General features: G+C 33.2%; 1 protein-coding gene across 1 annotated transcript in view; it reads left to right on the top strand.

Moving 5' to 3' along the window:
• The window catches only part of LOC149090187 (ras-related protein Rab-37-like), a 132,381-nt gene that overhangs the window by 61,550 nt on the left and 43,493 nt on the right, over positions 1–27,338 (top strand). Inside the window, exon 6 of the mRNA XM_089238306.1 lies at positions 22,671–22,712. Coding sequence (XP_089094432.1) covers positions 22,671–22,712 — 42 coding nt within the window. The remainder of the gene's footprint in view (positions 1–22,670; positions 22,713–27,338) is intronic.

Raw genomic sequence — 27,338 nt, 5'->3', positions numbered from 1 at the left:
TCTCACATACCTTTTAACATGGTCCACAAGCCTCAGAAACTATGCTCTAGTAGAAATATCACTAAAGTTATTATGAATTTTTTATTTATATAATTCAAATTTTGTATATTTTTGAATTTTCAAGAAGAAAAAGCATTAGTAATACCTTATGAACATGATAAAATAGCATGACATCAATTCAATTGAATAAAAACTGATTCACAAAATAAAGGAAATTGTTAGAAATTATCTCAAAGAATTAATTCAGCTTTTTTTCGACTCTTGAAGAGCTAAATCACCTATTATTAGAACTTCAAAGAAATAATTTAGCCTTTATACTGCTCTCAAAGGATTACATTAGCTTTTATTGGACCTTCCAAGAAGTGATTCAGTTTTAATACGACTCTTGAATAAATTACCCGGCTTTTGTGTTTCGCTCGAAGGATTAATTCAGCATTTTATATTGGCTCAAATAATTGATTAAGCCTTTATACTCACCCTAATAATTGATTCAGCCTCCATACTTGCTCAAAGATTTAATTCAGACTTCATACTCACTCAAAGAATTTAGCTTTCATATTCTCCTTGAAAAAGTAATTCATTTCTCAAATATAGTTAAAACAAAATTACTTTTCGTACATTTATACGACCCTCAGAAAGAACATTTCTTTTTTTATACCCCCAAGCCAAATTAGTTCTGATGGTAAAATGACCCACGAGTCATAAAGGTTGATTCTCCGTGGCGCGCGTGCGTGTGCGTGCGTGCGTGTGTGTGTGTGTGAATATTTTCATGCGAGAGTAACATTATAACAATGGGTGAGTACTTTAATTCATGCATTGTGAGAAAATAAAATCTTACTGTTATATATAATGTATATGTATGATCAAAGGGGGGAAAAATAATAAAAGCTGCATTTTCTTTGCCTTTGAATTTTAATCTGTTTATCACCGATATCTCGGCAAATTTCAATCCAGATGTTATTGAGTAATTTTTTTTTACTGAAAATCTTTATTGTGAATCGCGAAAATTTTACCAACTTTTTTTTATTAGGGGCCGAACAAAAGTTTTCATTTTCATATTTCCCCTCAAAAAATTTCATTTTTCTATTGAAAAAGTAAAATACGTAGACTGATCCGCTTTCTGGAGCAGTACCCTGAGGATATCAGAGCTACAGCCCCAGAACCAGAACCAGATAGAGCACCACCCATGCCTGTTAGGAGATCTACTAGAATAAGACGTCAACTACATCCAGACAGCGACCTCATATGTTTAGAGAGAAGCCAGATTAGTCGAGGATAGAATATGATCCACGCGGGCTTACCGAGAAGCTGCTTACGGGTAGCAATTGCTGACGAATGTCTTTTGGACCGAATCAAACCGCGGTGCAGCGATTAGATCAACCCAGCTGCAGATTGAATCAGTTACTACCAATCAATGGAAAGTGTCAATGAAAATCCCTGAAGAGAAGCAGATCAAATTTGATCAAGAACTATTCTCGATTATGACGATTATGTGATTTATAATTGTGATTTACTTACCTCACAATCACCGTTTTTCGATCATAAACTTTATACTCGTTTACTGGCGATGTGTATAATGGCACATGCACATGTATATATAGTAAAACCCATCTTTTACGGACAGTGGTGGTGATTAATCAGGGGTTTGAAATACATACTTTTATTATACAATGGTAAATATTATTTGGCCGTGTAAAAAAGGGGTGAGACTGCATCTGAAGGGTGTCCGTTAAGAGGGGTTTTACTGTATATATCTTGTTCTTGCTTAATTAATAGTTAGGTGTCCCAGAAGCACCCGAGTTCCCTGAGACACTGTGCTTATATCACGAAGTGTGACAGAGCCTGGGTGTCTCTCGGTTTCTATCACTATCATACTTCCCTCAATTGTTATTTTACAGAGCAAAACAATAATATTAGGAAAATAATTTTACATATTAATTAATTTTCCTTCCACTTTCCCTTTATTTTTGTCGATAAAATTTCACATTCGAAGTTCAGAAATGTTCGTAGAAATTAGAATTCCTTTCGTGAAATACCCCGTACGCAGCACGTGCTTATTTGCCGCGATGGGATTAAAAAATGAAATATTATTCTTGAAGATTTTCACTTCTGATTGATAGTTTGAGATTTGATGTCCGTATATAACCCGCATTTGATTGATCTTCGGACAAAGGATTTATTTCTGTGAAAGAGAGACGGACTCTTGCCGATTCGGCTCTTTATCACATGAATTCCGTCTCCCCGCCTCAAAAGTCACCATAAATCTCTTGGGGGAAGGCGTCTTTCTGGTTATTAATTTCTGAAATACCGCTCTCTCTGTATGTCTTCCTGATGATAGCTTGCTGAGTTGAATGACTAAGTCCATCGCGTCCACCCAACGTAGGGTGTAATTTTGAACTCGGATGACCGCCGATTAGATTATTAGATTAAAGTAGAGGATGCTGTCGCATATTTATCGACAGTTTTCCTTCAAAGATCGTATATTTTTCGTTTTATCAAGACTGATTTCTACAAGCATATATATGATGATTAGAGCCCGGAATATATGCACTAAAAACGGCGAAATATGCTCTAAACATATGAAAATATGCATTTAAACATGCTAAAATAAGCATTTAAAAATATGTACTGAAAATCTTGAAAGGCAAAAAAAAAAATCTTGATAAAAAAAACATGTTTTTAAATGCATATTTTCTATTTCTTAGTGTGCATATCCATTTGCAAAAAAATATCTCTACATATGTATATACTGTATATGCAAATAGCTTCCACGCGTTTTTATTTAGGTATATTTAATTTTTAGTTAGTCGTATAGATGCTCATTGACGAAATACCTGTAACAAAAGAATTTCGACGCTATTTTCTCAAGAAATAGCCTATAGATATTTTTTTTCTAAAAAAAATAGAACATTTTTGACGCTATCTTTAAAAATAGCGTTATAATAATAAAACAGTTGTTATATTTTTGAAACATTTTACACAAATAATATATAAACATATAATACATAAGCATATAATCCGGGCTCTAATAATCATGTACATGCTTGCAGAAATCAGTCTTGATAAAACGGAGAGAAACAGCTTTATTAATTCACTAAAAACCGATTCTATGAAAATATGATGAGCAATATTCTTTAGAAAATTACATAAAAAAATGTGTTTGAGCTTTAATAAACTTTCGAAAATATGCACGTATTCTGAAAATTCTTTGATATTATGCATTTATGAGCATTAATACTAAAAAAGAATAAAATATGCAGGTGTATATGCATTTGCATATATAGTCCGGGCTCTAATGAGGTAAATAATTAATTATGCTACTTCATTCCCTGACGGAATTTTCCTCCATGACTTTTTTTTTAGCATATATTGTACCTGTATTATAGTCAAGACATTCTCCTGATTGTGGGAATTAATTCATTTGGCACACCACAGTGATCTTGGCATCCGTGTGTCTAACTTCAAGGCGCGAATGCGATCAGAGATAGAACTTCCATTTGAAAGAGTCTCTTCGCAGAGAGCAATTAAATATATAACATTTGAAATTCACGCATAATACAACAGGCAACCTGTCGAGAAATTTGTTTCTGAATTCGGAAGGTCGATGGCAGCACTTCTTAAACTCGTGGCACTCAAGTAAATATCCCTTACTTGATGCCTTAATATTCCTATAGATCTGTGTATAGGATGGCCTGTAAGTGCTAATGCGGCCTTTATCTCATCAACCGTTTGTCGTAGAGATATGGTTTCAGTTTAAAAAAACGCTCAAAATGAGTTCAAAAAAGATTAGTATTTGCTGTTGTATTTCTCAACTTTACTTCGATTTTTTAATTGAATTATCTCAGTGAATATTGCAGTTAAAAACATGGGATATTTTATGTAGGGCAAAGCAGTATAACAAGGCAACAACTTTCTAATAGGAAATTAGAGGACTAGGGGGACGGTATAAAATTTTTCATTTTTCATTTTTGTGACACTGTATTATCACTCTTAAAACTGGTACAGGGTAATTTTTGAACGTCTTTTTGAGTATTTTTTAAATTGAAATCATACCTTTTCGACAGGTGGTTGATGAGATAAAGGCCGCATTAGCACTTAAAGGACACCCTGTATACTTCCCATTCACTTGAAACTTTTCTGAAATTGTGCAGTTTTGTAAATATTTTTCCCCCTGAACACATATCCCTCCGACAGCTACGTTCACATCCAATGTAAACATATTCAAAAAGTGAAGTCCCTCTTCATAATACATCTTTGACTTTAATCGATAAACTCGACCAGGGTTAACACAATTAACACGTTCAAAAAGAAATACGATAAACAGATTGGGGTAAATTGAGAAGCTATCCATACTTAGAACAAGACAACCATAAATACATTTTATGGGCATTGTATAACATTTTATCATGTATATATAATGTTTGTAATTGCATTTTTAATTGGGTTGCTGTATTTTTGAAATATATGATCTCCATATTTGTTATGGGCATCTTTCTTCCAGCCACCTCGTTGGGCATTTTGCCTGTTGTGGCGTTGTATTTGTATAGCTCAAGCATCAAGAGCACGCGTGGCTCTTCTCTGCAACCCCCTCGACCAAGTCAATGTCCCTCTGAAGGTACGGTCTCCAAAATTTTACGGCGCACTCCAGTCCTCAGGCGCACTTAAGTAGAACGCGAAGAGACTTTTCTGAAAATGAAACCGAGCATTCTATTCGCTTCTTTTGACCACCGCTGAACAGAAAAAGCGCAAAGCGTCCCAGGTTTGGCATTTTGGATGGCCAGAAGTGCAGTAAAACAATACTGATACTGTATATCCATCAAGATAGAAAAAAAAAAAAGATTCCCGTAAAAAATATATTCGCATTATAATGAGATTTGGAAGACATTGACTTTTTTTCTTTCATCCTTCTTTGCGATACTCCGTCTCGCGTTCAAAGACAACAATTTCACATCCAATAATTAGATACAGATGTTCCTGGAGAATGACGACATATTTTTAATGGAAGCAAAATTAAACATTCTCTTAGTCTTCGGGAGGAGACAATAAAAGGAAAAAAGAGCCTCTTCTAGAAAAGAAAAATGGAAAAAAAAAGGAAAAATTCTCATTTACGGAAAATTTCTAAGAAAACGGGATTAAGGAAATATGTTGGGTTAAAAGTAAAAAGACGGGGGGTACCATTTCCTGCAAAATCTCATTCATTTAATTATGCTTCTACCTTAAACTCTGGTCTTCTCGCCATTTTTAAGAGGAAGAGACAAAAAAAATGTGTATTGTCTTTTATCTTCCGCAAGGTGTACCAACCATCTTTCGCAACAAGAGGCAAAAGCCTCTTTTTCCTCATTAATATAATTTCTCTGGGGCTGTGGAATTTTTTTTTGTTCTATTTTTGGGGTAAGGAGATGTCGCTGCGAATCTGCGCGTTGGAACTTCCAATACTCTAATTACATATTCTTGATAGAATCTCCTGGGCAATATATCTCCTTTTTTTCTTAGCACAAATTATTTTAATTCAACTAGAAATCGCTTTAAAAAAATATAAAACAACTTTTTTATTTTTGAATCGCTTTTCAATATATGTTTTTTGTTCGTTTTAGGGTTTTATTTATTTGTTTTATTTTTATTCAGCAACAAAAACATGACGACTGGTACAAACTTGTACAAAAAGACAAAAACAGAAACACAAAAAATACGTCATTTTGGAACATTTCGCTCTGTGACCCCCAAGGGACTTTGATATCCTTCTAGTCGTGTCTAGAAAATTCACCGCCAGCAACTCACTGCCGGTAAATTCACAGACAACAATTCACCGTTAGGAAAATTCATTGACCAACAACTCATCATCCACGGAAAATATCATTCACTCACTTGGTCGTTCAATACATCACTCACTCACTTGGTCGTTCATTATATCACTCCCTCACCTGGTCGTTCATTATATCACTCACTCACTTGGTCGTTCATTATATCACTCACTCACTTGGTCGTTCATTATATCACTCACTCACTAGGTCACTCATTCACTTGTTCACCAGATCACTCACTTACTTCCTAGATCACTCACTAGCTAGGTCACTCTCACTCACTCCAACTAGGTCACTGACTCTGTTACTCCCTGACTGGGTCGCTCATTTTATCACTAACGCACTACGTCAATTATATTTCAATAATGTTAATAAATTTCAATTATTTTTCAATAATTCTGGAAATATTTTTATTAAACGTGGAAATATTTTTCATTTTGCCTGGAAATATTTATTTCTTTAACTCTGCAAATACTTATTTTTTTAATTCTTGAAAAATATTGTTCATTAATTATGAATTTTCATGAATTGCGAAATAATTTTTTCCATCAAGTCTGAAATTATATGTTACAATAATTTTGAAATTATTTCCTTCATTGGTTCTGGAACGCTTTTTTTGAAGAAATTTTGAAATTGCTTCTTTCACCAATTCTGGAATACATTTTTTCATTCAAGGTGTTGTTTTCTTTCATAAACTAATGTCTGTAGTCTGTAACAATGTAAGCCTTTTCCCCAGAGGGCCAATGCAAAAAGCTTCGAGGACCACTTGTTAGCCGTGGGCTATGCGTTGAAGACCTCTGTCATATACATACTTTTTGTCTCAGCTTATACAACAGTTGCGTCCGATACGCCGGAAAATTGTTATTTTGAAACTGTGATTGCAGTTACTTGTATTATTTTTCTGCTCTAAACATGAAGGTTGCGTGATTTTGTGGAAACGTCAAGTGCCTTAAAAAGTTGAAAATTGACTTTTGGTGTGAAATTATTTTCCCCTGCCTGCGATATAAACGCACGAAACGATGAACTGTGCAAATGAGTTCATAGCACTCTTCAGTAGAGAGTGCATCGGTACTGTACGAAAGCAAATAACCGTGTTGACGAAAATCTGTGTCTGCTTCGAAAGGAATGCCATCCATTATTTCACCTCTGAGTGTCTTTTGCGGTCAACAGCTGCCACAAAGATAAACAATGGTCTTGTTTTATAGCCGTTACTTGGGAAGTAGACACGCTACTGAAATCGGCAATGAATTTGACATTTCCAACGTTTTCTTCAATATTCAAACGACGCGAATCATATTCTGATCAAGGAATAAATTATTGTTGTCCAATATTTTACTATTGTAACATCAAATCTCTACACCATACATGCAATGATGTTCAGGAAATATTTTTCACTAATTGTTAATTTTTATCAATTACGAAAAAATTGAAATTATTTCTCATCAGTTCTGAAATTATTTCTCTCATTTGTTCCGGAATGCTTCTTTTTTTTTTGAAATTTTGATCTCTTCCTTCATAAATTCTGAAATACATTTTTTCGTTCAAGGTTTTTTTTTCCAGCATGTCTATAAAGTCCGCAATAATGTAAGCCTTTTCGTTGGAGGGTCAATACAAAAACAGCTTTGAGGGCCACATGTGAATCGTGGACCATGTCTTGAAAACCCCTGCCATGTACACAAACTGGTTATTTTAATTTTTAAAATTTAGCCTTTTTTGCGTAGTGATACGTAATTTTTATATTAACGAAATAGATACGATAAGTGCGAAATTCGCCATTTTCGATTGATAAATACGAAAATACAATTCTTTCCACTTTTCCGCAAAATCTTGATAATTTACACTTTTTGAGGAAAAAATGAAAAGTAACTTTGCTCTCTGCACTTGAGTTCTAGAACTTTTAATTAGGTACAATATTTTAATATTTGGCCTCGTAATTGAGCAGTAAAAAAATTGTGTTGTTATTGAAGTGTTGTTTTGTGAATGAATGCAAAAATTATTTTCATTTCGAAAGTATTTTTAGAATACAAAATTTTTGATTTGAAAAATAGTTTTGTGGATGAATGTAACATTTTTGGTTTGAGAAATAGTTTTTTCAGATGAACGCGAACTTCTGATTTGGAAATTTTTTTTTGTTAAATGTGGATTTTTTATTTTTGAAATTTGGTTTCGTCATTAGATATTGCACAATAATACATTAATGTGGAACATTTCAATTTACGTACGCATGAAATGGTGTGATATTCTTGCCAAATATCAATGTTAATATCAGTCGATGGTTTCATAAAAAATATAAATGTTTAAAAAAATTAATATATTTATTATGAAATTTTAGAGATTTTAATTTAGCGTCAGATCAATTCATTGTGAATAACTGAAGCTGAATTCATAATCTAAGCTGAGAGAATTAAAAATTTAATAAATTAATTAATTAAATTGAATGTATGAATATAACAAATTTTTAAAAATTTAAGTTTTTGAAATACATTATTTTTATGTGTACTGAAACCCTATAAAATATTTGCATATTTTCATCAAATTCCTATTCGGAAATGTTTCCTAATGCTGATTTCAATTTCAAATAAATCAAAATGACACGTGTTCGTGAATTATGGGAGGGAGGAATGGGAAAAAATCGACTGAAATTGAAAAAAAAAACAATAAAAACGTAAAAAAAAACAAAAAACATATGCTTTACATATTTTAAAGAAAACGGTAATGTGAAAAATATTTTTCACCGTCTTAAATGAAAATATCGGCAATTTCTGCTTTTTCTAGTTCATAACAAGCTGGTGTTTTAATCATCAAAATTTATAATCCATAACAGCAACGTATTATTATTACTGCTGGAGAATAATTTTCTTGTATATTCTTAGAAAACTTACAAAGGTTACAAAACATCTAAATTCATAAAAAATATAAATTTTTAATTCATTTGTTATATATAAGAAGATATATTTTTACGCAAAAACTATCCTTTTTAAATAAACTTTTTCATGAATTTCTGCGAGTTCTTTCGTCATCAAGAGCAAAATTTAAAATTTGCTCGAATATCATTTTGCCATGATTTGTACTTACTAAATTAAATACTCTAAGTTAACAAACTGAGATGATTTTTTTTGTGTGAACGTCTATGTGTTAAATGCACAGAACGCGAATACATATTGAAATTCTTTTGCAAAATGAAAATAAAAAAATTTAAAATAATTTAATTGTTTAAAAATATATAAATTAGTAATCAGCAAATGAATTATTAACAACCGTGTACTTATTAGTTCCTAGCGCGAATTAAGAAACTATAAATTACCATTAATTAATTAACTTATTAATTGCTTTACCAGTAAAGCCCTTTTATAATGAAACAATGATGCTTATTAATCAATTAATTTTTATAATTATTTTACATACCTTCATTAGAAACGGGCTTTTATTGTTCACAGTAAATTAGTTTACTTCGAAAAGTACGAACTCTTAATCAATTAATTACTTGTCTAATATTTTACTACTATAACATCAAATCGCACCATACATGCAATAATATTCTGGAAATATTTTTCACTAATTGTGCATTTTTATCAATTACGAAATAATTTTTTTCCCTTGTCTATAATTACTTTTCAACAATTATGAAATTAAAAAAATGGAAAAACACTACATAGCTAACGTCGGAAACCGATAAGTTCATAGTAGTTCATTAATTTATTAGCTCATTTTCAATTAATTGTTATTATTCAATAATTATAATTATCAAAAGATCAGGAACGAAGAAGATCATGATGATTAATAGATTCTTTGAAAACTGGCCTTGATTTGACTTGGTAGAAGTCCGAAATGGAAATGTTTACAACCGTAATATTCGGGCTTTTACCAACACGCCTTGGTAGAACATAGGTCTTACCCGTAAATCCTAGGTTTCACCAGTCTTCATGCTTTTACCGTAACATATACATCAAATCGGCCCTGCTAAATCGGGTGACGGATAATCTGATACCCCGCTTATACTGATAAATCTCTATGGAACCGAAATTTCTCCCATAGAGAAAATGTTAAAAAGTTCCTCCTTCACTTAATGTGATTTCTAAATTTTTTCCCTGCTTAATCGAATATTCGAATTCACACGACAACTGTAAATACATATCAACCACCATATATATGCATATTTTTATTGAATGGCGTATTCAGAAATTTAGTAAAATATGTGAACAGTTAAAATTTGTGAAAAATCCAGAATTGGTGCCCTGTAATGTCAAAGTTATGTTCAGTACGTTTACTTATTTTATTTTTGCTCTTTCCCTTTGTTTATTCCCATAGAGAGCGCTAAGTTTTCAAATAAAAGAAAAAAAAATACGCGGAAGAAAAATAATTTTTTCGTGAAACAGATTGAAAGTTTTGAATGCAATAATAATTTTAAAAAACGGAAAAACTCAAAGTGAAATTGCCAAAGAGCATATGATTTCTCAAGCTTGGGTATCAAACATTACAAAAAATGTGGGTGAAATGGAAGATTTACGAAAAAGAACGGAAGCTTGATCCGAAAACGGAAGGGAAAATCTAATTTCGACGGAATCTAAGTCGACGGTGTCGACTAATTTCTATTGCAATGATTTTATGCTGATAATACCCAAAAATGCATCAATCACCTTCGCCATGATTAGGCGAAAAACACAGGAAATCGCCAAAGAATTTGAAAATTCCGAAAATATGAAAAACACGATAATTAGAATTTCAATTAGAAATTACATTTTTGTTGATTTTATCTCTCAGCATTGGACTAATTTGCGTTTCATTTGATCCATTTATTTCAATATAAAATCTCTACTACAGTATGACACAACTGTGCGATCTAATTGTTCCCCCGCCTAATCGGATATCATGTGCCGGAATCTTTGATATTCGTTTAATCGGGGCCGACTGTATACAACAACAACAATAATATGGTCTTACTGCTGCTGAAGAACACTTCATGTGCATATTTTTAGAATACTTGAAAAGCTACGACAGATTAGGGAATATCTAAAAATTGTAGAAATAGATTTTTATTACTCAATCGTAATTTATCTGAAAATTTATTTTTTCCTCAAAAACGTTCGTTTTTTTATTTTAAATATTCTGAGCAATTTCTGCGAGATTTTCCATTTTATTTCATCATTGAAACAAAAATTTTCCTTGATATTTTATTACAAACTATATAAATTTTATTAATGTCTATTAATTTTTATTAAGCGACAGAAATAAGAATAAAATAATTTTTATCGGAACGTACTTTTGTTTTTATTTATACAGGGTGATTCCATTATTTCCCTTGCCGCATTTTGCTATCAAACCTAGAGGCATACGTCCAACTAGAAAAAGTATCGAAATAACGTGTAGAAAACTCAGATACATCATCCATATTAAAAAGAGTTGTATCCCAATTAGAAAGTTGTTGCACTGTTTCTCCTGAGACCAACAAAAAAAAAACCCACATTTTCAAGGGCAACATTTTCGCTTTTTTTCCGGATCTGAAACACTTTTTGAGACCTATGGTTTTATATCCAGTATTTCGAGAAGAATTCTGCATCAGAAAGATATACATAGTCACAAAAATGCTGAAAAAAAGGGAATGAAAAAAAAAAATTTTGGAATTATTGAAAAAAGTAATTTCATAGTAAAATCAATGAAAATTTATAAGCAATGGAAAAATCGTTGCTTATTCACTGAAGGAAATAATTGCAGAATTATTGAGAGAAATTTCAGAATTTTTCGAAGCAATAATTCATGACAAAAAATTAAGCATTGACGCAAGAAATAATCCCATACTTTATGAATATTCATAATTATAGAAAAAATAATTCCAGAATTACCGGGACCAATTTCAGAATTAATGAAAAAATAATTACAAAAATCTGAAAAGTTCAAATTCGGAGAAAAGCTTGGAAAGAACAACATAAATGAGGGGGGGGGAAAAGCGTTGTCCGTTAGTTTATGATGTTGTTTAATAACTTTTCCCCGGTTTTGGAATTCAAATATCTCAAATACTGCACTTAGTTTTTTTTTTTAAACAATAGAATCCCCTTATAATAGGAATTACTTATCAGAGTTTTACACGCGCTATTTAGATACCTTTTTAAAATTGAAAATATGCCTCTGGGATTAACGGTTCACCCGTAAAATGTGGCAAGGGGAATTATGGGATTACCCTGTACACATAGCAAATGAATACATATTAGAATTTTCTATATGAAATGAAAATTATAATCCACAGAAATTTAATGATTAAAAAAAATATATACGTGTGATATATAGAATATGATTATTTACACACATTTCATTTCCCAATAAATGCAAAAATGATGAATAATAATTTTATTTCATCGTTGAAAAATTTCAAAAGCATCATAACTTTCATGAATGAGGATTGATGAGTTAATTGGAAAATTTCTAGAGGGTTTCTAATGAGATTTATTTCTTCTTTTTCCTTCATTTTATGAATCCATTTATTTGTTTAGATGTACAAATATGAACTACATTCATTTCAATGAGTAAATTAAAGCTGTCGCAATCGTTTACTGGAAAACGTTAACATGAAAAGAAAAAACATTAATTATAAATGGATGGCATTATTAAGAAAACTCGTTTTTAATTTCTTTTAACCCAATGTCTAGCGTGTTATGAGATGTGAAAAAAAAGATCATACGAAATTTAATTAAATAGTCGGCCCCGCTTAATCGGATAGCAGATAAACGGATACTCCGCTAAAATGGATAAAATATTCCGCCACCAAAATTTGTCCCATAGACACAGTGTTAATGTTCCCCGCTTAATAGTTAACTTCAAGGACTTTTCCCCATTTAATCGAATATTATGCTTCACACGTCAACTGCTCAAAATATACATATATCAACCACTATACACATAATGTTTTAATGAATGAAACATTTGGATTTAATTCTAAATATGTACTAGGTTAAGATAAATACATTTGAGAGCAGATACTGGCCTTCAAGTAATCTTCAATATGTACATTAAATTATTTTATTTTAGTGCTCCGTTAAAACAATAGAGGTCGTGAACTTTCCTGGTGAAAAGTGAAAATCTTAGGTATTGTGGTCATAATTACCTAAGTATAATTTTCATTTCATTTTTGATATCTGATTTATTCCAGAAGCTTTATTAATGTTCACCTTTCATCAGTTTTCCATATACAAACGATACTAACGTTGTAAAATGGCAATTGAATTGTTACCCGCTTAATCGGATATTGTTTGGAATCGTTGATATCCGATAAAGCGCGGTGACTGTATTTTTTCGATTTTTAATTATCAAACATATATACAGTAGAAGCTCTCTTTTGCGGACACTAGTGGGACAAAAAAATTCTACCGTAAAAGACGGGATGACCGTTAATCAGGGGTTTGAAATGCATACTTTTATTATACAAAGGGAAATTATTATTTGGTCGTAAAAGAGGGGTGACCGTTTAAGGGGGGTTTCCTGTATTTATAGATGGTTTTCAAAAAAAAAAATGTGTTATGAGAGAGATAATAACCGGCAAATATATATGATGGTTGATGTGAATGTAGTATTATTTATCATGTTTACCAACAACTTTTGGGTATTATGTATAATCACCAGTAAAAAAAGAAAATTTCTTCAGCATCTATCAAATTTAGCAACGAAACTTGTGTATTGTGCATAATAGTGAAATTTATCAAACTTATCAAAATGGTCGGAAATTATGCATAACAACGGGATTTATCGCATTTACTGTGACATACGTAAATTATGTCGAAAAATAATCATTTGATCTCATTCTAGAATAAACGCTTCTATTAAATAACAGTGAGTTGCAGTGATGTAATATCTATGTTGAGACGAGATAGGATAGCTCCCCGGATAACTCTTAGATAACTACGGTGATGATGATGATGATCTGATCCCTGGGACTATCTAAAAATAGCTCGTACTCCCCGTCTTTTTAATCGCTTTATCCGGGAATTATGATTGGCCGCTAATTACGGTACTCGATACATATAAAGTCGATAAGTAATTATCGGGGAATGCATTAATCATACCTCTGCTCTCACATAAGTTACACACATAAGCTTGCCGTAATATATTCGAGGTCATAGAAAGATAGACATGGGTCTGATTAGAGTTTTTCCGAAAAAGTGCTTCGAAAATTTCAAAAACGTGTAGATACTTTTAGCGTCATTTATCATTCCTAGTTTGGAAGTGCAGCAGATATAGCAATATCTCACTTTATCACTAGGTATTGTCCTGGTGTCACCACTAGATAGTTTTTTTTTAGATTAAACGTAGTAAACTTAAACTTGTGGAAATTCCAAAGAAAAGGCAAATATCACTTCTAATAGAATATTCTGCTGTAATTTCGAAAAGATGAAATACAATGATATTATACTTTAATAAAAATTGTATTCACACAGCATAAAGTATTATACACAGAACTCATAATGTGTATTTGACAAAGTTGTAAAGTTTGTGCTCGTGCCGATTTCTCATGTACAGGGTGATCAAACATGTTATAAAATCTATGTTCAGCCATGAAACTCAACATTGACTTGAGTAAGGCCCTTTTTTTCTTTCTAACCGTACACAGGATTGGTCTATATCAGTGATTATAGACGACCAGCTATCTATACTCAGCTACCTCTTCGGAGGTAAAACGGTTGTGAATCACGATATTATTGCGGAACCTAACTGTGTAATAAAACAATTTTCCTGTACAACATGTTTCAAAAAGCCCTCCGTAACTGTGAAATGACATAACGTGGAAACAATAATAAGGTACTGGAAAAAAGTTTATGGGCAACTGAAAAATTACCATACTTTGAAAACCTGTTGATGTAAATACATGAAAATTTTAAAGTGATAATTACATGTAGAACCAAACTTTTTCCAGTGAAAAAAAATTGATGAGTGCTACAGTGTATCAAAAAAAAAATGTTAAAGTTATAATAAAGGTCAAAACCTGGGGGAAAAGTATGAAGACACTGGAAAATTATGCACAAAATCATTTAAATAAAAAAGAAAATCACCCTTTTTCTCTATAATCTTTATGATCCTAGATGTCCTCGATCGAGATAAGTCATAAACAACTTGCTGTGGAATCTTCTTCAAAGCCTGTTTGATTGCTACCAGAAGGTCGTGCTTATTTCAGTACTGCGTATCATTTCTATACACTTCTCATGCCGAAATGCCCCACATGTTCCCTGCAGGATTCAGATCAGGACTTCTGGCTGGCCAGTCAACAAATTTCACCGAATTGACTTCAAACCAAGATTTTGCTGACGTTGAAACATGTGCAGAAGCATTGTCCTGCTGAAACAAATACTGTCCCGAAGTTATAAGAGGTGCCTCAGGTAGTAGATTTCCTGCCAGAATGTCTTGATACGCCTCTGAATTCATTTTGCTGCTTATGAACGCGATTGGAGTTTTTCCTTAGGATGCAAAACCACCCCAAACCATCACTTTCTTTCTTTCTTTCAAACCGAGCACAACTACAGCCTATCGCCATGGGCAATTTAATCTTTCAATCAATTCAATCTTTTTTCTCCATGCCCGAACTTAAAAACGAACTTAATCTCCTCCTCTCCACTGTTCGTCTCATTTCTCGATTAACCCTCTTGTATAAGATTTTCCACGGTCATCTCAACTTTGACACTTCAGATATCCTATAGCCAAACCATCCTACGTCTCCTAAAGACTCGACCATTTCCTTAAAATAAAACCTATTTTTGCTTCTGTTGACTGCTTTAAATACGGCTTCTTTCCTCATACCATTGGTGAATGGAACAAACTCCACCACTATATATATCACTAGTTTTTTGTTCATTATCAAACAATATCACTTTCAATCGCATCCTTTTATATAGGCCCGGGATACTATATTGTATAAATAAATCACTGATCCATCTCTGAATTGCCGTTTCGAAAATATGGCTCTGCCATGACCTACGCCATGGCAGTAATATTTAAAACTATCAGGTCCACCTGAATTTAACTTCTCGTTAGAGGAAAACAACATCATTACACTTGGCACCAAAAGATATATGTTTTTTGACGAATGGAACTCGTTTTTGTCTGTGCTGTTTTATAAGTGGGAGGTTTGCACTTTATTTTTGCATACTGGACATCCATTCGGATTGTTTTTAACATATTGCGCACTGTTCGACTTATACAAGGCAAGTTGTATTTCTTTTGAAATACATAGAATTTTTTTATTTTGCAAAAAAAATGTTACCTTGAATAATCATTTTTTTTTTATGAATGGTAAGAGAAAGAAACCTTCTTGTGAAAGCTTCCAGTCCATACTTCTCGAATCCATTCATGAAACTATAACCAACAATCTTCAATCCTTTAATTATTCTCGCCATTTCGTGATCAGACACCCCGTTTTCACTGTGAGCAAGCTTTTTGCCCCTTCGGTATCCAATAATATGTTGTTTTTGGCATCTCTTCACACTTTAGGGGAAAAAAATTATTTCACAGCGCATGACTGATCAACACGGTATCGACTGTTAGTCCAACATGAGAAAAATGCAAATTTCTTTCGCGATCGCGAGTCCTTACACTTTTCTCCAGGTTTTGATCTGGATTTTCAAGTCAAATAGTATCAAAAATTTTTTTCAAAAAAAGATGCAGCTCTCATCAAAATTATTTTTAGTGGGAAAGTTTTAACTTCACTTGTAGTTGTCACTTTAAAATTTTCATGCACCTACAAGCACAAGATTTCGAGATATAGCGTTTTTTCGGTTGTCCTTAAATTTTTTCTCCAGCACCTTAGAGAGGAAGATGAAACAAGTAGTTCGTTTTATTAGTATGCCTGAAATTTCAAAACAGCTGGTTTGTGAAATCAGTTACAACTTTATTTAATAGATGGCGCAACAATCCTTTAACTTGTGGGTGATGTCCTCAAACGTGGGTCAAATCACATTGCGATGGATTTTAGAAAAGGTTCTGAAATTCAAGTTTTTAACCAATCCGTGTCAATGTCGCAGTCGTATCGCGTATCGTATCGGTTCAGTGTGAACCCGGCCGAATACAGTCGAATCCCGTTATAACGAACTCCAAGAACCGGAGAAATCACTTCGTTATAACAAAATTTCGTTATAAAGGGATTATAGGCTTTTAGAAAGATAAGGTTCCTATGTAGCGTTATCTTTGGGATTAAAAAAAGTTTTTGTCAAAACGAGATTTTCACTGTAACGGTATTCGTTAAAACGGAATTCGACTGCAGTGTCATTACGTCATTACATAACGTAAAGTTACATGACGTAACTTTTAGAAAACTAGCATTTAATCTATTACCCCTCTTTTACGCTCAAAACAAATAATTTAATAATTTCCTCTTGTGTAATAAAAGTATGCATTTCAAACCCCTGATTAACTGTGTCACCCCTCCTTTACGGACGAATTTTTCTGACCCACCAGTGTCCGCAAAAGAGAGGCTTTACTGTATTATTATTTAACTCAAACTCTCACGCCCCCCCCCCCTCAGTCATATCTTTTCTTAACGTCATTCCGAAGGAAAAAACATTGTTTTCGCTAATAACGTTTTAAATAAAAATGACAAGTAACTAAAAAAAAATTGAAGTAAAAATAAAAAAGTTATATTCGGTTTTTTTAGAGGCAAAAATGCAAAAAAAAAGTAAAAAAGAAAGAATAATCAGGAAAAAATCAGTTCGAAAGTTGAATAATAGAATTAATTGTCATGCAGAAATCCGAGAAATAAGTCAAATAACTTCAAAAGAAAACATTGTTTTTTATTCCACGTACAACATTGCTTGAAGGCTGATCCGTATGTCACAATTCATACTCTTATTTGTACTTGTCTGGTTTTTCAATTATCAGATGAAAAGACTTTTGAAGAAGAGAAAAAACAGTTTGCTTTTTTTTTTCAATAACGCCGTCAAAGAAAAAAAACAAACGAAAGAACTGTTTTATTGAAACATTTGAGATGCCTGTATGCAAATTACATTTGACACAACAAACAGGTTTTCTTTTGATATAAAAAAAAATATATAAATATATATTAAGTCCTTTCAACAAAAAATACTGAATTTTTCTTTGTCTCAAATCGATTGATTTTCCCGTCAATGACCGTTTGCATAAATATTTAAAAACACATTTTTTCTTATTTTGTGTCTTCCATATCAAGGAATTAACATCTTAGAAGTATTTTTGTTGCGCGTTATTTTTTTACAGGGTGTCCCATAAATTCGTAAATAGATAAAGAAATTCATAAAATTGAAAGGATTGGTATATTTTAATGCTGTCTGTGAATCTGCGAAAGTTGTTCTTACGCAAAAGGTTTTTTTTTTTTTATGTAGGAAAAAAATACAGTGGAAGTCTGTTATAACGAGTGCAACTTATAACGAGAATCTCAATATAACGAGTGATTTGTGGGAGATTGCGAGAAAACTAAAATTACAAGCAACTTTCGGTTATGACGAGATGCCCGTTATAACGATAATTTTTTTCGTGATTATGAGCTATCGTTATAACGGACTTCTACTGCAGTTCAAAGTTTTGTTGATAGAGGGCGCTACGCGAAAATAATTGGTTGTACCCGAACTTTCCTTCAACCTCTTCTGTATCCGAAACGTTCGTAAAACTTCAGCCAGCGATTCATGGCTTAGGTTAAACAATTCCACCAACAATGCTTTATTCACCAATGTCAATCACAATGAAAACCTCATATAAGCGTAACTAACAGGAAATTTCAGAAATCGTACACCCTGTAATTTATAGGACTCTAATATGCAAATTTCCAGTGATTTGCTTTCGTGCAGCACTCTCTATTGACACAAATTGTAACTTTTTTTCTGTATTATAAAAAAAATCCCTCTTCGAGAGAATAATTTTTTCGTGTAAGCTGCATTCAAATATATCAATTCCGATCATTAATACTATCAAAAATCACCAAAAGTTTTAACAAGTTTTCATTCTTAATGTTTAAAAATTTAATTCAATAGAAAGGTGACATTTTCTTCTGGAAAGGAAATCTAAAATTTTCTAAATTAAATTCCGTATCTTGAGAGTAAAAATTTCAGAAATTTCGACGTTTGTTCCCATTGGCATTTGTTTATCGTCTGTCGAAACGAAGCTTCCCGAGAAATTTCTCTTCAAAGATGAAACGATTCCTGGAATGTATAATTTGATTGGTTTGTTTAAATGGGTTATGTATTATGCGTGATATCTTATTGACATTATTTCGATCAAGTGCTGCACGGGAGGGGTTATTTTATCCAAATTAACTTGGTTGGATATTCTTTTTCTCATCGTATTAACTCATATTACGAACTGCTTAGTTTATCTGGAAAAGTCTTCAATATGTATGTGTAATTCCAAGAAATGTGAGTGTGTGCGGTTTCGAAATTTGTGTGCACATAGTTCTAATAATTACGTTGTGCACGATTTCAAAAATTATATGTATGCAATTTTGAGAACTCTATCTGTATAACTCCAAGAATTGTGCGAGTACAATTTCAAAAACCATATGCGTATAATTCTAAGAACCTTATTCGCACAATTTCAAGATTTATGCGAGTGTAATTTCGAGAACCACATGCATATAATTCTATGCATTACACATGCACAATTTTTAACCATATGCGTATGATTCCAGTAAATTATACGTATATTCTAGGAGTTATGCGAGTACAGTTTCAAGATTTATATGAGCACGATTTCGGGAACCGTATGTGTGTATTTCTAAGAATTATGCAAGTACAATTTCTAACCGTATGTGTATAATTCCGAGATTGACGCGTGTTCAATTTAGAGAATCGTGTGAGTATTGAGAGTGCAACTGTGTGTGTTCCCCGTACAGATCTAAGTAATGTTTGCATACAGTAGAAGTAATTCAAAAGTTATGCGTAAACTTTCCAGGAATTATGTGAGCACATTTTTGATAATTATGCGCATACATTTTCGAGAACTATGAGCATAAAATTTGAAGAAAGTAAATCAAACAAACACTGCTCAAGAATTATGAACGCGAACTCCAAAACCTACTGTATGTGCGTACAAATTTCGACAGTAATGTTCGTGCAATTTATGCACGTACAATCCAAGAATTATATACGAGCTATTGCAATAATTAATTAAATACAAATTCAAGACACATACCATACAGTAATCCATCCATGAGTTTTTGACATTCGTCTGTATGTTTTCTAAATTGCATCATCTAAGATTCTGAAAAATTCCATAAAGAACTGATATGATTCATGACTGAAATATGTACAAGTTGATTAGATGATGGATGCTGTTACTCGTATTTGTGAATTTTTTTATAGTCAGATCAATAAAAAACATTTTTTTTTGTTTTTGTCAAAACCTCTTAGTTGTGTAATGTATTATTTATTTTCGCAAATTATCCATACGCTTGTACTGCATATGGAAAATGCATATGTCAAATGAGAGCAGGGCCGTCTTAAGAGCATCATGAGCACTCGGGCCAAGTGAAACTTCTGAGGCCTCACCTGGAAAATTCTCCAAGAAGTCAATTACTTCTCGTTTTTTCTGAGGCCACCTCTTGTCTTGAAGCCCCATGCGTTAAGACGGCACTGAATGAGAGAGCTATATTCAAAAACATGTTTAGTTCGTATCAAGCTTTCTTATTACATAAATTTAAATTAATATATTCTGGTTATTTCAAAACAAACTCATAATTTAAAGTAAGTTCGCTTTTCAGCATTTTTCAAACCCTTTTCACGCATTTTTAAAAAACCTTGTTAAAATTATACTCTGTATATAAAAACAAGTACTTGAATTAGTAATAATCTAATTAATTTTTATTTTTGAATGTAAGCTCTATATAGTTGTTGAAGTTTTTTTTTTCTTTTCATTTCATGCACGTAACACCTGAGCTGGCAAATGTTTTCCTTTGAATCATGGATGTACAGGGTGATTCATAAAGAAGTGTATAGTTTCCGGATGCTACAAAAAGAAGAAACAATTGAAGATACCTGACCGCACTCCTACCCGTTAGGTAGATGTACCCACGAAGTTGTGTGCGTCCCGTTACTGATGGAAGTGACGTAGATGATCGCGTGTCACGACTAATCTGTTCTAGTGCTGTGTCCATAAAGAAAATGCACGATCCTTCTTTTTTCGCGATAAAACTGTCACGGAAGGGTCTTTTCTGGGTGTGTTAAGTCTTTTGGTTGATGCCACGATTGCGGGACGACAGCGGCAATTTCATTCTTCAAGTGGATTAAAAATGAGGTTGCATTTTTTCACAATTCATGAATGCTCAGCGCTTTCTCCACTGCAGACGCAGCTATTTTGACTGACTGGTCAAGTGGCCCAAGTGCCTACGCAACTTCCTTCCATTCGTGAGAATGGTGGGATGCAAAATTTATGAATTCATCTGCCAAACGTATCGAACTTATATAGTCCGCGTCTTCAACTATATTAGTGTTTTACAAGCATCTGGAAAATGTATACTTCTTTTTTGAATCACCTTGTATAATTGCAATTTTCAAGCTCCAACGTAAACATACGTGTGACCTGAGGACGCGATTCTAGAATCGTTGTAATTTGTACATGTTGCTCTTAGATGCGAAAGCCCAAGTTGGCGAATGATTTGCCATTACATCAAAACTTTATTCCTCAAACTGAGTTTGGACTTCATATAGCAGAATATCTCAACAGATTCTCCAAGAGGATCTGAGCCTTTTTGATTTTGTTCTTAATATGACTTCTGAAATTGTCTTTCATCCAGGGTGACACTCAAGTACTTAGTTTGAGTCGATGGCACGATATCTTGTCACTCTATGATGATATTCATGTTTGATGGGATATTTTGGTTTGTGAGCCATGTCATCACACATTTTTTTCCCATTCAACTTAGCATTGTTGTATGCATTCCACCTTTCGACATTTATGATCAGCTTCTGGAGGTTACTTCGCGCCTTCAAGGGCTTCCTGTCGGGTGAAATTAATATAACATCGTCAGCTTATAAACCCAGGATGCTCTTTGGTACCATAGGATAATCATCCATCAAAATATATAATCATCCATAAAAATATTGAGGACCATTGGGCTCAAGTTGCAACCTTGTGTCATGCGTCTTTCTTCTGGTGAAGAGTCGTTAATATCTTGACCTGAAAGGTCCGAAAAGCGTGCTACAGGAATAACACATTTTATGAATTTTGTTTATCGCCAAATCAATTAAACTTTTTATGGTGAATAAATACTCAAATGCGAAATTTTTGTCGGTACAACACTGACTTAGAAAAGATGCCAACTGTAGCATAAATACTTTTGGCACGTAATGATAATGTTGCATGTAGATATAATGATAATCCCTCCACAATGATATTTTTTCTTGGTCCGTAGATTATCGTTTTCTCGAGATTTCACTGTACCTATAAAATTAACCAATAGACAGAAATGAATTATTTTTTTTGGATTAGACAATACAATTGGACAACCGACGTTAGTTGACCCAAAATTGCAAAAAGGAACCACGGCTATACGAGTTTCGGAACTATATGAAGTTCCTTCATCAGTAGCAGAAATAAAGAAAAAATAGCAAAACACTCCTTATAGCGGGAGTTACTCGCTGTTGTAGACAAAAAAAGAGTCAATTCAAAAAAGAAAAAAAAAAAAATTTCAAAAATCATTTTTTGAATTCACCACACCGTGGAATTTCAATTTTTTTTAGAAAAATTTCAACCATGACAAACATTTTACTGCAGATCGCACCCTCATACGTCAACGTTGATTTTGCATTTATTTCTAAAACGTGTAATTGACTTATGGAGCACCCTGTTTATAATCACATTCATTGTTATACTTTTTCAATGCTTTGAATAACTTGATCATTAATTAATGAGTTAATTTTTTATTTATTTCAGAACAAAGTCGTCAACATCGACGATACCAAAGTGAAATTGCAGGTGAGTATTGTATATATGTACAGTGAAATTCCTCTTATAACGTACACACCTTAAGATGCGGTCAATATTCTTCCTTTCTTTCGATCCGAGTACAACTCAGGTCTATCGCCATAGGCAATTCACTAACTAGTGCAAGGGTTCTCAAACTTTTTCCACCTTTCAGAATTATGCGTCATTTCAGTTCAATTTCCCGGCAATATTTTCAAATGCAACATTGACTTAGACGTGTCTAAATACAGTGAAACCACTCTTACCGGACACCCCTCAGATGCGGCCACCCCCTCTTCTACGGCTAAATAATAATTTAATCATTGTATAATAAAAGTATGCATTTCAAACCCCTGATTAACGGTCACCCTCCATATAAGAACGATTTTTCTTGTCCCACCGGTGTCCGTCAAAGTGAAGTTTTATACAATAGTTCAGTGAGAATTAGGGAAAATTCGCATTCACAAAATGTCTCCGCCTATTGATTAGGAGAACAGTCATTTCGAGAAGATCTTTGTTCCAATTCCCAAACAGAGTTTCAATTTAAATTTCGAATGAGATTTTACTGTTGATTGGCTCTCTAAGAAAAGAGGGAGTGAGACAATTATACACGTGTATGTGGAATTTTCCCGGCTTTGAAAGTTCTCCTCATTAACTTATCCGCGCGTGAAAGTGACGTCATTGTTAATTTGCATGTTCAAATGTGGAATCGGAGCCGAGAAGTTATTTTCTTAACGAACTAATTTTCTCTAGAAGTTCACAAGGTACATTAAACTTGATGGTTATTATGCTTACACGTGGTGTAAGCAAGTGACTATGTAAGCTTTATTATCCTAGTTCCTTGTCATTATAATACAGGATTCTCGGCAACCTGCGGAGTCAGAGAAAAATGTAAAATGTTTGGCGAGAAAGTCAAAGAAACATGCAAATATATGGCAAAAGTCAAGTAAATATGCAAATATAGGACAAAAGTCAAGGAAATGTGCAAATATTTGACAAAAGTCAGAGGGAAAGCTATGAAGGACAAACAAAAAGGTGGAGACCTTGAATTATATTTCTTCAGGAGTTTTTTGGTCAAGTCAACGAAATTTTTCAATTTTGGACAGGGAGAAAGTCAGGTAAAATTATAAGTTATGTTCAGTGAAAGTTTGAAAAATTTTTGAGTTTTTGCCAGGGAAATTCTTTAGTTTTGGTCACGGACAGTCAGGGTAATTTGTGAGTTATGTTCAGGAAAAGTCAAGGAATTTGTTTAAATTTTGGACAGGAAAAATTTGGCGTTTCGGAGAGAGCCAGAACTACAAGCACATTTTGCTGAGAACCCTGTAATACACTATATGTTAAAGACACCGAGTACTCTGAAATAACGTTAGTTCTCCAGCAAATGTATTTAATTCGTTTCTGTGTTATTTATGAATTTTATTTTTTTATAAAGAGGGATTGGTTCGTCATAAAACTGAAGGGTAAATAATTTGAATTGTAAAAAATATTTATATATGCACGGTGCATTGATAACAGGGAGCAGCATTTCATTTCACTAGCGAACAGTTGATCCTAGAGGCATACTTCCAATCAGAAAAAGTATCCAATGTTACAACGGGTTGCATAGTCATTAAAATAAAAAAAATTAACTTTTCATAATTTATATTATTTTGATATATTTTACCTTATAAATTATAATTTTACTTTACTCAGTGCAACATTTACTGAGGTATTCAAAAAACGGAAGAAAGTTTGGGGAAAACGATGTTAAAAATACGTGTAAACCGTTTTACCCGCATCGCAGTGAACTCACTTAGAAACGTAATTTTTATTGTTGGTATCAGGAGGTACATGGCAACAATTTTCTAATTGAGTTTTTGATCAGAGGGTGTTCGTATGAAAAGCTACTTTTTTTTTATTTTAATGACTATATGCAACCCGTTGCAACATTAGATACTTTTTCCAACTGGAAGTATGCCTCTAGGATCAGCGATTCGCTAGTAAAATTCCACATGCGCCCTGTTACTTACGCACCCCTGTATATAAATATTTTTTTTTGCAACATTATACCATAAATGCATTTTGTAGTAAATAATGTTTAAAAAAAAATTACTAAAATTCGTAGTAAACGTTCAACTGTGCTCAAGTTAATCGAAGCGTATGGAAAAATTTATGCTTCAAAAAACTTTTCTGAGCGACGTCTCGTCGGAAATATGACGTCAACGTCCAACGCTGGAGAAATATGTGACTTTTTTTTTTTTTACGTTATATAAATTTCAAATATTCCTCCGATATTTTAAGTGTAATTAAACACATTCCTTAAAAAAATTGAATTCAATGCATGTTGTTGCATTGAATGCTGACCAAAAAAAAATTGTTGTTGACCAAAAAAAAAATTTGCGTAATGCACAGGTATTCCTAAAGTAAACATTTTAAGTGACACAAGAAAAATCTCGTGTACACAGTCAAGTGGAAAATTTTGGAAGCCCGAGGAATAACATGTTTTGATTAAAAAGAAAAATTTCCGTCTTATTTTGAGCCGAATTAAAATTTTTCTTGGTTTCCGTTCTTTTCAAAAGTTTTCGTTTTTGCCTAGAAAAAGAAAATAGTTTATTTTTTGGAATCTTGGAAACTTCGCTTTCAGAACGGCTTGTCTTTTGATTTTTAATTTAATTTTTTGTTGATTTCTGGTTTGAGCCTTGAAATGTAATGCCAGTTTTACGATTGAATCCTTTTCTGAACAACATCCGATGAACATTACGACTTTCTGGAAAGTGTTATGAAACGGTATGCTTAGTTCTGTGTGTTTTATCTACCTTCCACATTGGAAGTGAAAAAAAATTAAGAATCAGTTGTAGTAAATGTGGGTCTTTTGCTGTCTGTAGAGACACTATTTTTGAAAAAATAAATGCTGATTTGCATTCTCTCCTATAATTTTTCCTATATTTTGAGTGAAGCCCATTTGAATTTGTATGTAATTTTAACTACTACCTCAATCTTACATCAAGGGGGCTCAACTTTTAGAAGAGTGCGAGCCACTTCATTGGTTTGAAAACATGCCGCGGGGCCACTTAACTAAGTGATCTGAAAATGTTCTGTGGTCCACTTGAGTGATCTGAAAATGTTCCGAGGTCCACTTGAGTGGTCTGGAACTGTGCCGCGGTGATGTGTAAATATCGCGGAACACCTAAAGCGTCAACGGGACTCTGAAGACTTTGAATGGTTGTCCTTACGAAGCTCAAGAGAATAAGCATTATTTTTTACTTTTAAAGTCTACATGGCATCAACAGCAGTATCTTAGTTTACCACTGAAAAGTAGCTATTTATATCCATCGATGAGCACTGTCAGTTTTGCTGGTGGTTTGAGAAAAAGGTGCTCTTTCTTTTAAGCAGTATAGGCCTACTTTTCATTTTTCAAGAGTGCAAAAAAGTTGTCTCCGTTTTGGCTATAATAAAATTCAATACGTTGAACACTTCAATAAATACGTCATCCTCGAGATTCACTTTTTTGCGCCCAACATTAGTAGTAGAGCAACATGTCGTCCCCAAGCAATTTCAAAATAAGTTAAAACATGCAGCCGTGTAACGTGCAGGGCCGGATACCAGACTCTTCACTTGAGAGTATTTTATTTCATATTCTTTCAACGTGTCAATTACATAGCTTGGGAGCAAACGGAAGAAGAATGAAAGATTTCAAGAAAATATACGTGTGCTAGAAAGCATGAGCACATAGAGTACATTTTGGCTTTTCCATTCAATTTTTCCATATCATCAGATGCACGCATTTTCGTCCGTCCTAATAAATACGTACACTCAAACGGGTTTCATTTTATCGATCGTTTTAAGCACTAAATACTTGACTCAAAAATTTTCCAACTCACTCTTTTCACACAAAGCTTTCCGTCCATACATAAACGATTAGCTTTACCCGAATTAAAGAGACGACCAGAGAAATAGAAGAGAACATTAAAAGGAATCCTCCTTTCTTTCACGAGGAAGAACTTCATGTCAGAGTCGATTTTTCGAGCTCTTGGACTGAGAAGTTTTTTTTTTTTCTTTTATTCTTTTGATGTTATTTCCCGTACAATAGTGAGAAATTGATGTTGTCACTTCTCTTACAGAGCGAGGGAAAATGCAAAAAAAAAAAAAAAAAAAGAATTTCCGAGATTCCCAAGGGTTTTTCCTTGAAGAAACAGCAGGTTTCGAAGTGTCTTCATCTTCCGGGAATATCAAATTGTGTGTGAAGGACTGAAAGGACCTTCTCCAGGGATACTGATTTACAACCCCTTTGATATTTTCTGGTGGACGAAGATCTCTGTTGCGAAATAGATATTACGGATTATTTTCAAGAAAAGAAAATATTTTCGCGCAAATATTAATCGACGAATAACGTTATCAAAAGCCTCTATTCATTCGATAATGTGGATATTCAGTATACATAAGCACAGATGTCGGATATTATTGTAAAACATTTTGGTGATGATTAAATCGATCCCAAACCAAGACTTTCGATAATACTGTATTACAGTGTTTCCCAACCTGTGGTCTACGGGCCCCTGAGGGTCCGTGAGTACATTGTAAGGGGAGGGGGCCGCGGAAGTCTAAAAAAAAAGTGATCATTTTCATTTACTGCCATGTCATGAACGACAAATTTTTTCC

The sequence above is a fragment of the Pholcus phalangioides genome, unplaced genomic scaffold, assembly GCF_987345545.1.
Source record: "Pholcus phalangioides strain wild (caught in Gottingen) unplaced genomic scaffold, Ppha-v1.0 ptg000001l_1, whole genome shotgun sequence".
NCBI classification, from domain to species: Eukaryota; Metazoa; Arthropoda; class Arachnida; order Araneae; family Pholcidae; genus Pholcus; species Pholcus phalangioides.
This window is presented reverse-complemented; position numbering and strand designations above follow the sequence as displayed.